Genomic DNA, 12,134 nt, shown 5'->3' with positions numbered 1-12,134 from the left:
GAAAAGTTATTTCTAGAGCTCCGTAAACCCAGCGTTAAGGACTCCTTCGTTCTGTAATTTTCGCGAACAGAGGCCACTGTCACGATAGTTAAACGCAGAGAAAGCTGAGCCGATTTCTAATTGCAGCGCAATTAACCAATTACAATTAAACATTTACAGGATTCGCCGGCGAAACGAGCGACTCGAGAGCGTGTTACACGTTATTAGCGATGTATATGTATTTCTCTTCCGTCCGGTTTGTGCAGGACCACCATCATCATCGACGCGTTCCATCGTCATCGATGGACGCTTCCGGCTGGCCGGAACCCTTGTTTCTCATCCGGTCAGCTTTTCAGCATCAGAATTCCCCGGATCAATGGTTAGCAGCCTATCCGACTCATTCATGCGTCTCCCTACTCTCTCATTCTGATGCACATGTGTCTATAAACGACGCGTACGTTTCGTAAGAACGTGATTACAGTCGAGACGTTGAGTCACGCTAAGTATCCGCGAAAATGGTTTCATTCGCGAGTTTAGTCATCCGGCACGGTCAACTTTTCCTTGGAAATCCGGTCCCGGCTTGGTATACAAATGCTTCGCCACCTGCCGCGTTGGAATTTATAATTAACAGACCGCAGACGTCTATGCGAAATTAAAGTTTCCTGAGTCAGTTGCGAGACACAGAAGCCACTTAAAAATATCATTTGTGCTTTAATAATTCGAAGAAGCTGAAAGTAACGCGGAATAAATGCAATCTGTAAATTACGTACGTTTACGAAGAGTCACGTCTAAGTCGTAAAAATTCGTTTTTGTTGCAGCTGAACAACACTAAAATAACTACCGATAAAATGAAGTTCGATGCAGAAGGCGAGAGGATCGACAGAGATCTATTTACGTCTATTCTATCTGACCATTCAAGATCCCCTCCTTAGGACGCGTTGTTCCTATTAATTGACAATTTGCGTTGTATGTATCTGTTTCTCTCCGTCTCTCTCGTTCCCGATCGGCCAATAAATGTTCATTAATTATCATGGGTCAGGCGGTCCGAACGTTATCGTTCCGAGTACCGTGAAACCACCGGCACAGATCTTCCTTCATCATTGGGAAAATTGTAATGGAACAGGGCCGGAGAAGATCGGTGGAGCTACACCGACCATCTGGCACACAGTGCTCCCATTCACTCTTTCTTTCGTGAACTCTTCCCCCACAACGGTTTGTCGTAGTAAGTTCTTCCTTCATCCCGACTCCTCCTTATCCTCTTTTACCGCCTTTGTGCTCTGTTCGGCGTGTGGGTCCGTCATTTTATATCTTCCCGTGATATCAAGCCCCGTGATAATCCTGTTTGCCGACGTCGCGGAATTGTTCGTGGAAGAACAAAGCGTCGATCGTTTCCCGAAAGCCTGAAATCCTTCAAATCTTGTAAGGAGACTCTTTAATGACCGGTGAATACTTTCCGTGCACAAATCGCAAGCATCTTATCCCACAGGCGAGGAACCTGTTCGCGGGTGTCTCTCTTTCGGAGTCGATCCGTCAGATAAAAACGTTCGATGCACGTCTCTGAAGGAGTCTCGTGTTACTCGTCCGACCGCAGGAATTAATCATCTCGTCTTCCACCTCGAAGTGCAATTCTTCTTTTCGTTACACGCGCTCGTTACCCTGTTCTCGCCAGTTCCTCATGCTGTAGTCTTCATCGAGGGAGAGTAGCTCGGGGCCCGTAACACGCGTGAAAATTGCAGGCGACGCGTGTTCACCTCGCGAAGCTGGTGACGAGCTGAGAATCTTAATGATTTGCTGACAACTGTATCGGAGAACCACAATTTCCGTGGAACTCCGAGGGAGAACGTGTTCGAAAAAAGATATTTAAACACCGCTCTGAATTACCAAAAAGCATAACCAATAAACACGATGGTCCATAAAGCAGGCCATTGTGACAGAAAACGCCGAATCGATCGTAGACATGTAGCCGGCATGAACGAGCGCTTTCATCGGTTCGACGTCGATCGGATCATCGCGTATCAACCCCGGGAGCAATAATAATCCACTGTATGGTTCGATCGTTCGTTAACACTTTACCTACCGAAAGCCTATTAATACAGGATTTTCAATAATTGCGCTGTACCAAAAATTATGCAATAATCACCGATCGGTAATGTGTTAAAATACATTTCCTGAAAAATCGACTGCAAGAAGAGCGGGCAAAATGGCCACGGGAAGTTTCTTTCTGAAACGAAGCCGCGTGTCGACGCTGCACCGCATGGGGTTTATGCGGTAACACCTTCTTCCTCGACTTTCAAATTTCTCCATGAAAGCAGCGTTGTTTGGGGCATCGCGGGAAGGGCCTAAGGGCCCTCTGGGGCCGTGCGAGAAGAATGTTAAACGTCGCAATACAATCAATCGACGGATGCAAACACGAAAGCGCGGCCATCTGGAGACCGCAATTGTTGCGATCGGTTCGAACAGATGTCGATCGATGACAGCGGGAATAAAGGGTTTTAAGGTGGATTCGGCTTCGACAGGAAACTGGATCCTTTGGGCCGGTTTTAATATGGACCGGTGACGCGACCGGGAATTTCCTTATGGTCCGTGGAATCGTCGCTTTTACGCAAAGTTCGCGGAAACGATTTAAACCGACTCGTCCGACCGGATTCGAACACTTTCAGATTGCATCTGGTGATCAAGGACGCTGCACCGGATTCCACGAATGTAATATCACGGCCCACACAGTAGGCACGATTGTTAAAGATACCTCGAAGACCTTTCGGCGCCTAGAGAAATCACTGAATGCTTCTAATGCCAGCATATTAGCACGTGCTCGCGGTGTGAACACTGCGTAATCGTATGCAAAGCAGAAACCACGGTAGCCGGAGACTGTTTATCTAGGCAGTAAGTCTTCCGTTGTGAAACGTGTCGAGCAAGTTGCGAGACGGCTTCGCGAACGAACGATCCAAGGGGACACATTGATCCCAGCACGAATTTATACTTGGAGCTTATAGCAAATAGAAGTTCGTCCCGAGCGTTTCAGCCGTCCAGGTCGGCGACAGCGATAAAAAGAAGCAATTAGAACGGCTAGACAAGTATGTAACACCTAAAGAAAGAATGCCGCGCGGACAAGACTCGATAGTTCCGCCTTTGAGAATGAGTTACAGCTGCGAATGCAGATAACCGAGTGGTCGAGCCGGGAATAATACAACGTTTAAGAGCAATACGATCCAATAAATATGTAGAATGACACTCTAATTGGCCGTCATGCGTCACAAGCAGGCTAGCCAGTGATTCCCGGTACGAGAATGACTGTTCAACAGTTGTTTCGCGTACACGGCCACGTGTGAGAAGCCAGTGGCGAGTGCTTTCACCGCTGTGCTGACCAATTCACGCAGAAGGAATTTACGCGACGATTTCCTTCAATGGGACACCAATCGGCGCTACGATCTACGACATACTACGATCCTATCGAGGGTCAACACCTGGATCGTTACCACTAACTCGTAGAGATCGCTTTCGATCCTAACGACTGTTACGAATTAGAGCTCTTACTTTTCCGAAGGAACGAAGGGAACTTCGATGTCTTCTTATCGTATGAAGTTGTAACTTATCTTTTAGCTGTGGTGGCGTATTTTCCTCAAAATGCAAGAACGTGTCTAATTGTATCAAATATAACTTAGCAGAGAAATTTCGAAGTTCAAAGCTTCGAAACTCCGTTTCTTTTTGCTCAAAAACCAACAGTCCATTTTTCACAAGAACTGCAAGACGATTACTACATGCATTACGTTTCTTACATGCGACACCGGTGAGGCATAAGAATTACCGCGCTGGAGAGTTTGTGCCTCACCGCCGATATCAGCTGTGCGAGTTCGACAACAACCTACGAGGTGATCGACCGACTAGATAATCCTCGCCGTATTGAAAGTTTGTCGAACCCGTAATTATTGTCTCGTGAGCCAGCTCCGAAATTCGAAGCTTCGAAGCTTCAAAATCTTCGACCTTCGAAGGAAAGTCCTATTACAAATCTCTATGAATGTGTTAAATACACTTAATAAGAGGAGCAGAGGAGAGTCAGTTCACTCGAAAACGATGTCCAGGTGCGTTAGACCTTAGAATGCCGCAAGAAAAACAGATCCGAGCGGAATCCCTCGCGGCGATCGTCAAAAACGTACTTGAAAGGTGCGCGTCGTGCGTCACCGGTTGCGCAATGGAGGATTGTCACCACTGTTAAGCAACAGATTCCGGCTCGCAACTCGATCGCCTAATCGCGGATGTGGCCAAACTGTCCCCAGCGTCGAGGGCCGACGCGTTTCCATTCCGAATTCGCAGCCGCCAGTCGTTCGAAGAACAGACACGATCAAACCGGGCCGGAATCAGCCGTGAAGATTAATCGGACGGAACAGTATAACGACCGGATCGGTTTACGTTAATAGACTCGCGATCTGAATTCCAAGCGCGGTAATGCCTCGCTAACTGTCTCGGCTACCGACTGTGTAGTTAAGACGAGATTATCGCCACGGTCGCACGGGAGACGTGACCGGAAGAAATACGCTGTTCCGGAGATTTTAAGAGAATCATTGTTTCAGGGTCAAGCTGCGAGGCTGTGCCGCACTTGAGGAATATTTAGGAACGTTACTAGCAATGTTCCAAAACTAGTCACTCAACTAGAATACAAATGTTGAATCACTGAAGCAAACTGCGTTTCTCAACGATTGGTCGCGTGACTCGAGCAGATCAATTCTTCAGCCGGCCGGCAATCGTTTCGACAATGTTTTTTTTCGTGATCTCCCTATCAGTTCGAGGAAAAACGGGTGAACGGCACCGATAACTGGAGAAAACGCTCCCGGAGAAACGTCGCAGATAAACCGAAAGACGACGGTTATATTTATACATGTATATACCAGATAATCGATTCGGTTTTTATCGCAACGGAAGCCCGAATCACGTATTCTCGGTACTAATTGCCGATCCCGGAAGACCCTCGATCATCGTTCCGTTGTTCTGAATGAACCGGACATTATCTGGAAAGCCTGACGTTGTCGGCAGAACAGATTACCCAAGAATCCGAACAGCTAATCGCGTTGAAACTCTCCTTCCGCCTCCGCGAGCCGATTTATCTGTGGATCTGTTTGGCCAGCGATCCACGATTTTGCCGAAAGCTTCCGCGCGTTTGTTTTAGCGCTGGCCTGGTTACGAAAACAAGCAGATCTAGCTCCGGGTGAAAAGAAGTGAAAAAAACCTGGAGGAAAAAGCGGGAGAGCTTCTCTAATCCGTCCACGAAAGCTCTGCTTCTTCCGTCAGGAACGTCAACCCTGTTTTTGTAAGATTTAGCTCGTGTTTATTTAAGGCCTACCACTCCCGTAAAAATCACGTGTGTCTCCAAACAGAAGAGTTCATCTCGTGACTCTCTCTTTCTCGCGGCTGATAATAACCTATAATTATCTGTGAACGAGCAGGGACGCTCCCTAAATACTTGTGAAAGTGTTCATCAAAAAGTCTATACACTAACTATGTTTTTATATATTTTATAAATTAATGAAATGACTGATACACTTTTTAAAATGCATGATGATTAGGCTGCGGATTTTATGTATTTATGACAAAAATGGGTAGTTGCAATTTAAAAGAGCGGACAGATATGAAAAATTTAGGAACATCAAGAAATTAATCAAAGAATGAAAGAAGTTTTTACTTGGCTCTTGTTTGTTGCAGCTGATGCAAATAATTGTTATTTTGCACGAATCTCGGTAGTCTAATGATGATGCATCGGAGCACGCTCGTGAGCGACAATGGCCCTCACAGACGGTCTGTGAATTAGGAGGTTGACACGAGCGTCTTATCGTCGATTATGCATCTCGCCCAGCCGACTTTCTTCGTGCATTGCTATGACATAATGGCATTCCCCGCCGTAGGAAAGCGCTACTTAACGCAGTTACGCAATCAGACATTCCGTGGACCGTTTAGCATGATAATAAGATGGCGGACAGTTCGTTTCAAGCTCTAACAGCGTTTACTCGAACGACTGCATAGTCACCTAGATCCTGTTCCGCAGGATAATCAAGCATGGAAAAAGGATGCTCTCAAGGGAGACGCAACTGTGACGATTACACCGTGTGGATTTTATAGTGGAAGCATCGACCTGGTCGAGGATCCTTGGATCGCTTGTATCCTGATTACGGGGCATTGTGGTACGGGCTCCCTTCTTCTCCTTCCCCCCTCAAGAGACCGATGTCGTCGTCATGCGGGTGCGCCGGCACGTATTTATTAATGCGACGCACAGTTTATTACGCCCCCTCGCTTCCCACTCCGCCGACAAAGGAAACGGAGCAGGAAGAGAGAAGACTTTCGACGATTTTCTTCTCCTCCTCCCGCTTTCCTCTCTCTTTTTCCTATTTTTATTCCTCCGTGGACAACCTGGGTCATTTATGTCATCCGGAGCGAAATTTCCGATCCTCCGATTTCTACCGCTTTAATTGAATCAAATGAAATTGTCCCCATTCTTCGCCGTGAAAGTTCAATACAAATCAAGTGGAACACAAGCCGATTGTGTTTCGTTTTTTATTAATGCGATCATAGAACACGATCCCGAAAATTGAAACTGGGATATATATTTTCTACCTCTCGTTGCCGAACAGACACAGGTGTCCCATTGTCTGGTTCTAGTTTTTGCGGAGACCGCAAGATTCGCGTTGAAAATTTCGATCCGCCGCAATCCGACGCAACTTTTTACCAGGAATCAATCGGGACACGTACGTTTTCGTTCCGCTTCTGGGTTCGGGACCTGTCCCGGGTTGTCGGACCTCGCAACATCCGGCGCGGCGGCCCGTGGTTCCGGCTTTCTTGTGTACGCACTCCTATCCGAACCGGTCTTGATAAAACATGTATACTTAATCCTACCGAACGGTTCAACTTTTCCAATCTGCGTGCCGTTTGATCGCGACCTTCTCGAGTGAACGCCGACAGCGCGTTCGCACGATTTTAGAAAATCTGAGCGATCCTCGCGCGGTTACATCGCGGAGAACGAAACATCCTCGAATGTCGTTTCGAAATCCTTTGTCCTATCATTCTCACGACAAGACATTTCTCTCCCTTCTTTGGCGCAAAGAAGGTCAGATTCTTCGAGGATGATCATCGTCTCCTGGTCTGAATACAAGGTCGAGATGATATCTGCGTCATCCTTCACCCCATTATCATTCCAATATTCCCTTCCCTTCGAGCATAATGCCTATTGTTCAACTCGTAGGGTCTCCGCTTCAGAAATTCGATAAAAAGATCTGCGATGTTCAAACCAGTTACCAAGTTATATTCTATTAATTCTGAAATGGTTACCGTAGGAAAGTTACTGGCAATTGATTATTATTTAGTAAACAGAATATCGACCACATATGTTGACGCAAGTATCTAGTGTCGAGTGTTACGTAATTATGTTTCAACACAATCCGCGCAGTAGCAATACGATCGGAAGACGTTGACATCACAAGGATCATTGCACGGGGATTTTTCGTATTTCCCGCCACTTACGTAAAGCTGTGTGGTAACCTGGAAGCCGCAAGTCCCTTCCTACAGTCAGAGTTAACGGAGCCGAAAAATAAAACTCGACCAGAGTACATTTTATTCCGTACCGGTTCCAGCATCCTCGCGAGAACCAGCCAAACGAAACGCGCTTCATCGCATTATCTAATCGAGGCAACGATAAAGCCTCTATCGTGTTGAAATTAAAATGAATTCTCGATGCATTCCTTCTTCACTTTCTACGACTTAAGGTCGATTTATATTATCCAAAATACTCTCATATTCTCTATGAGTCTGATTTTCAGAGAACGATCCGCAGGCGAAACTTCGGGAACCACGGGGAACGATTAAGTGGAACCACAAGCGTACTTTTTCATCCACATTGTGAGTCCGCCGCAATGTGCGACGTCCTGGCATGCGGGGTTCTCACAGAGAATTCTCGGTTCCACCGACAAAAACTGCGGGACCGACAAAGATAAACTCCGCTATAGAGTCTCGAAACTTTCAGATAGTCAGACAAGACTCACGACTACGGAACGGAGAAAATAATTCACTGACCCTACCATTTGCTTCGTATACAGTCGACACCAGTTCTTCCAAATTTATTTTATATCCGCTCCCCAACCCTGCGCCGAGGGAAAAAGATTTTTCTGTCCTTCGTATAAAATGCTCACAAACAGTTTTTCGTAAGGTTACCAGCCCGTTCTAACATGTTCCGTTATCACATGGTTTAAGCGAGGTTTTTTTACGATTGCTGTAAATATGAGGTGTGAAACGACGGCAAATAGGTTTCACAAGATTTTCGTGTGGAATCTGGTTGTGAAAATATTCAATCCGCCGCGCCGCGCCGCACCGGCCAGGATGTGCGAGCAGATGGCTCCTCGAAGAAGAAGCTATAACGGAAGAAGTCAGTCGTTTGCGCAGCCGCGTGTGAAGCGGGCCAAGCAAATTCAAATGCGTGCACACAATGTACATAGTAGCATGTATGTACTCGTACAATATTGACGACCACGGCCATTTCACGGCTGCAACCCCAGAAACTGGGATACAAGCGTGATAATGCATTCCTCGCGAATGCAGCGACCTTAATTCCCATTAGTCAAACTAGCGAGGTCGTCCCATGATTAGCGATACAATTAAAGGAAATGCAATTCTCTTCGTGTGGAAAAATGTATCAGTCGAAAACGCCTGAATACGATTTCGCCCGGAGAGCCTAGTTCTTGAGATGATTAATTGTGAATATAATTGGGCAGACATCTCGGTTTAATTCAATCTGGTGGCCTCTGTGAATGGAAGTGGACCGAACACGCTTCGCTATATCATATACATAAATACAATACATATAGAATGCTCGGGATTCGTAACTTGTTAGTCACGGTCGTGTGAAAAATTATATTATGCATTTTCTACGAATCTTTTTACGGAAATTTATCTGCCGTAATTGCGCCAGAATATTTGATAATATATACAGCAAGTAACGAAATTGTAATTGCAACAGGATTTCGCAGCTAGTTCACGTCGAAAACTTGATTGCAATGTTAATGTTAATCTAGTTTAATGCCGAATTTATTATAGAATTGTGTACCTAGGCTTGTGTTAGAATCATTTCGCCGAGTATTGTGCACGATTTGTTGGAGTTTTAAGGATTGTTCGGAAGCTGTGAATCCTGAATGCAAATGTTCGTATTTGAATGTGGTCCCTTCGACCGTTCCCGGTTCAGTTTCCTCGCAGATGTCGAGAAAAAGTGACCTCCCTAAGCATCTTGTCCGGGATGAAGGGCCTCCGAAGAGTCATGTTTCTGTCCGCGCAAAAAGGGATGCGAAACCGCACGGTGTGCAGTCGTAGACACTTGGGACTGGTCGTGAGAAACTCACCCTCCGCGAACCCGAAACCCGACTTTCGTCCTATTAAAATAGACGCGCAGCCTCCTCTCTTCCAAATAATATTCAAATCAACATCTCACGCATCCGTTGGTATCGAAATCAACCATCAAATTCATTAAATTTAAGGAAACGCATTTCTGTTCAACAAACAATAGTACAAATCAGATACCACAAGATCCAAATGCTCATAATTTCTACTCAAATTTAATTACCCAGGATTACAATGCACATTTCCTTGCACTTTCTAAGCATGCAAAAGCCACAACTGCATAACAATCCATCGATCACACGATGTTCAACACGTGACTCAAACTTCACAATTACGTGTTCTTGTGAATCGCTTGGAGCTTTCCACCGATTTTCGCAAAAAGCTTCCACACTCGAGCGATTAAACAATGCTCTGTTTGGCTACGGTTGTTTGCACGATAGAGAGCACGTCTATTTCGGTCGACACTGTATAATCAGGCGATATAGAATGCGTCAGAAATAATCATGGATTAAACACACGTCCCGTCGATGGATCCCATTAGCGGTGCCGAGCAAGGACACTGGGCCAGCTGTTAATAAGTGCGGGGAATCGTTTTGTTCTCGTTTTCACGAAACCGTTCCACCGCACCGTCGCGGATAACGTTTTGTTCTACTCGTTGGCTTCATTAAGCAACCACGTCATTGCTTTTTGTCCCCTCCCGCGACGAAGCTCTCGACCTTTCTCCCGAGAGCAACTTTTTTCCATTTCGACCGATTCTATCAAGATTCTTGCCCACCCTGATTCGATTAGCTACCCACTGGAGATTCATTGGTCGCGGATTTTTTGTAACCATCTTCTTTCGTGTCGGGTTGGTCACGCGACGGAGGTGAGATTGTTTTGTGGAAGAATAAGAAGAAGAAGAGTGTCGTTACCTGCTGTTGGGTAGCGTCTGCAGGAGAGAAGCTGGAGAGAGCAGTTAGGGGTGCAAGAGACGCGCATGATGATGCCCTCGAGGGCGGCGGAGTATGACCAGGAGTCGGACTTCCGCTTCCGCAACTGCTCGCACCCCCGCTCGAGGCGAGGCTTACGCTGTCTGCTCGCCCTCTCCACGGCGAGACCGACACGTGCTTCAGCATTCCTCTGGTCTCACCTGTAATCAACGTTTTTGTGTCGTTTTAGTTCCTTTTGCTGAAACCAGACGCGTTTCGTGGGGTGATCACCCCTTAACACCCTTAAAACCTTTTCTCGTAGATATGTCTTGAGGATTCTACTTCTATTCCTCACAAAAAAGGCTTTATACGAACACGTGTGAAAATTGAGTGTTTCATGCTCGAGTGCGATAAACATAACATAAACATCTGAATGAAAATCGTTTCACCGCCTTTCTACAGCTTCAATGAGCTATTAACGCTGAATGGACACGAATGTGTTACAAAATGCATCCGAGCGCTCCATTAACGCCAGCGTTGCCAATTAAACCGGTGTATTAATCCACATTGAACCAGAGTTAGAAATGCTTGAATCGAAGGTTTTGTTTTTTGCAAAAGGGAACTGGTTCGCGTCGGGGAACGCAAAGGAACGTGACTCTCGAGAATCCACGAGAACAGGTTGAAGCCAAGGTGGAATTCTTGCTCCAATTTTCGCCCGTTCCTCTGTTTCGGATTTACGACACGCTGGTTGTATTGGTGTAATTGCGGCGCTGTCTCCACTGGAAATAGAATGGCAACGTCTCCGCCCCGCGGCAAGGTTGCAAAACGAAGAAATGATCGACGAAGGCCGTTGGATAATGATCGAAATGATCGCAGCAGCGGTAAACAGAAGTGGAAAGTCGGCGTGAAAAACCGAGGATAAGAATATAAATTCACTAATAACTGGAGTGGGGATAGATGTACGAGTACAAGCGATTTCGTTTGCGAAACACGTCGGGAAGAACCCTCCCGAGTCGCATAAACAGCGGAATCGTAACGCAGCTGCGTGCCAGAAGTTCCAGAAGCTTAAACATTCGCAAAGCTGACGGGACCGCTGCTACGCAGAAGCCTCTGCGTGGCCCGATTGTTTGAATATTTCCATAACGAGGGAGCGCAAGAAAATGGTAACTATTCCCACACTGTTAACTGTATCTCCCCTCATTAATAATAATTAGCCGGGGCACCGCGCCGCGTTTAAGTGATCCTCGCACGCAAAAGGCATCTATCGGTTCTAAACCCATTCCGATCTAACTAAAACGTAAACAAATACATTTTCTACGAATTGGGAATAAAAGTTCCTTTCGGAATGTGTTCCTTTAATGTTGCTAAATAAATACAAACAATGCGATAATCTTTATGTTAATGTTTTAGTACTTCCTGACATGAAATTCCATTAATGTGCATGAATCGAAAACCAACTTCTAGGGCAACCTAATTTATTTAGCAATATTAAAGGACACATTCCGAAAGAAACTTTTGGGACAACCTAGTACAACCTAATACAATACTCACTTTTCCAAATTCACAGCTGAGCGCAGTCCGCACCCGCGGTCTGTCGCGCACGTCAATGCGCGGGAATCATGTTTACACTTGGCGAACAAGCGGCATTGAGTGCGATCGAGTAACACCTCCAAACACTATCGTAAAAATCCCCGCGGTATATAAATCAGAGAAACACTGCTCGTAGAGAGAGAGTCACCAAGAACAAGTCCGCAAACTCAGTTCCTAAACACTGTGCACCCTCCAGAAACCTTTTCACCAAACAGAAAAAATCCTTCCAGTCTCCGGGTCCTTTCAGAAATCGTTAACAATCGCGAAGAACTATTTTGAAAACTAAATATT

At 45.9% G+C, this 12,134-nt stretch overlaps 1 protein-coding gene across 1 annotated transcript in view; it reads right to left on the bottom strand.

Annotated features, from left to right (window-relative positions):
* Positions 1-11,949, bottom strand: part of Rau (RA domain-containing protein rau) — a 29,430-nt gene extending 17,481 nt beyond the window's left edge. The window contains exons 1-2 of the mRNA XM_076428956.1: positions 11,805-11,949; positions 10,257-10,474 (exon numbers count right to left, since the gene is read on the bottom strand). Coding sequence (XP_076285071.1) covers positions 10,257-10,460 — 204 coding nt within the window. The 5' untranslated portion in view covers positions 10,461-10,474; positions 11,805-11,949. The remainder of the gene's footprint in view (positions 1-10,256; positions 10,475-11,804) is intronic.
* Between the last annotated feature and the right edge of the window lie 185 nt (positions 11,950-12,134).

The sequence above is a fragment of the Lasioglossum baleicum genome, chromosome 8 (assembly GCF_051020765.1).
Source record: "Lasioglossum baleicum chromosome 8, iyLasBale1, whole genome shotgun sequence".
NCBI classification, from domain to species: domain Eukaryota; kingdom Metazoa; phylum Arthropoda; class Insecta; order Hymenoptera; family Halictidae; genus Lasioglossum; species Lasioglossum baleicum.
The sequence above is the reverse complement of the archived record's forward strand: the minus strand, read 5'-3'. Positions and strand labels throughout refer to the sequence as shown.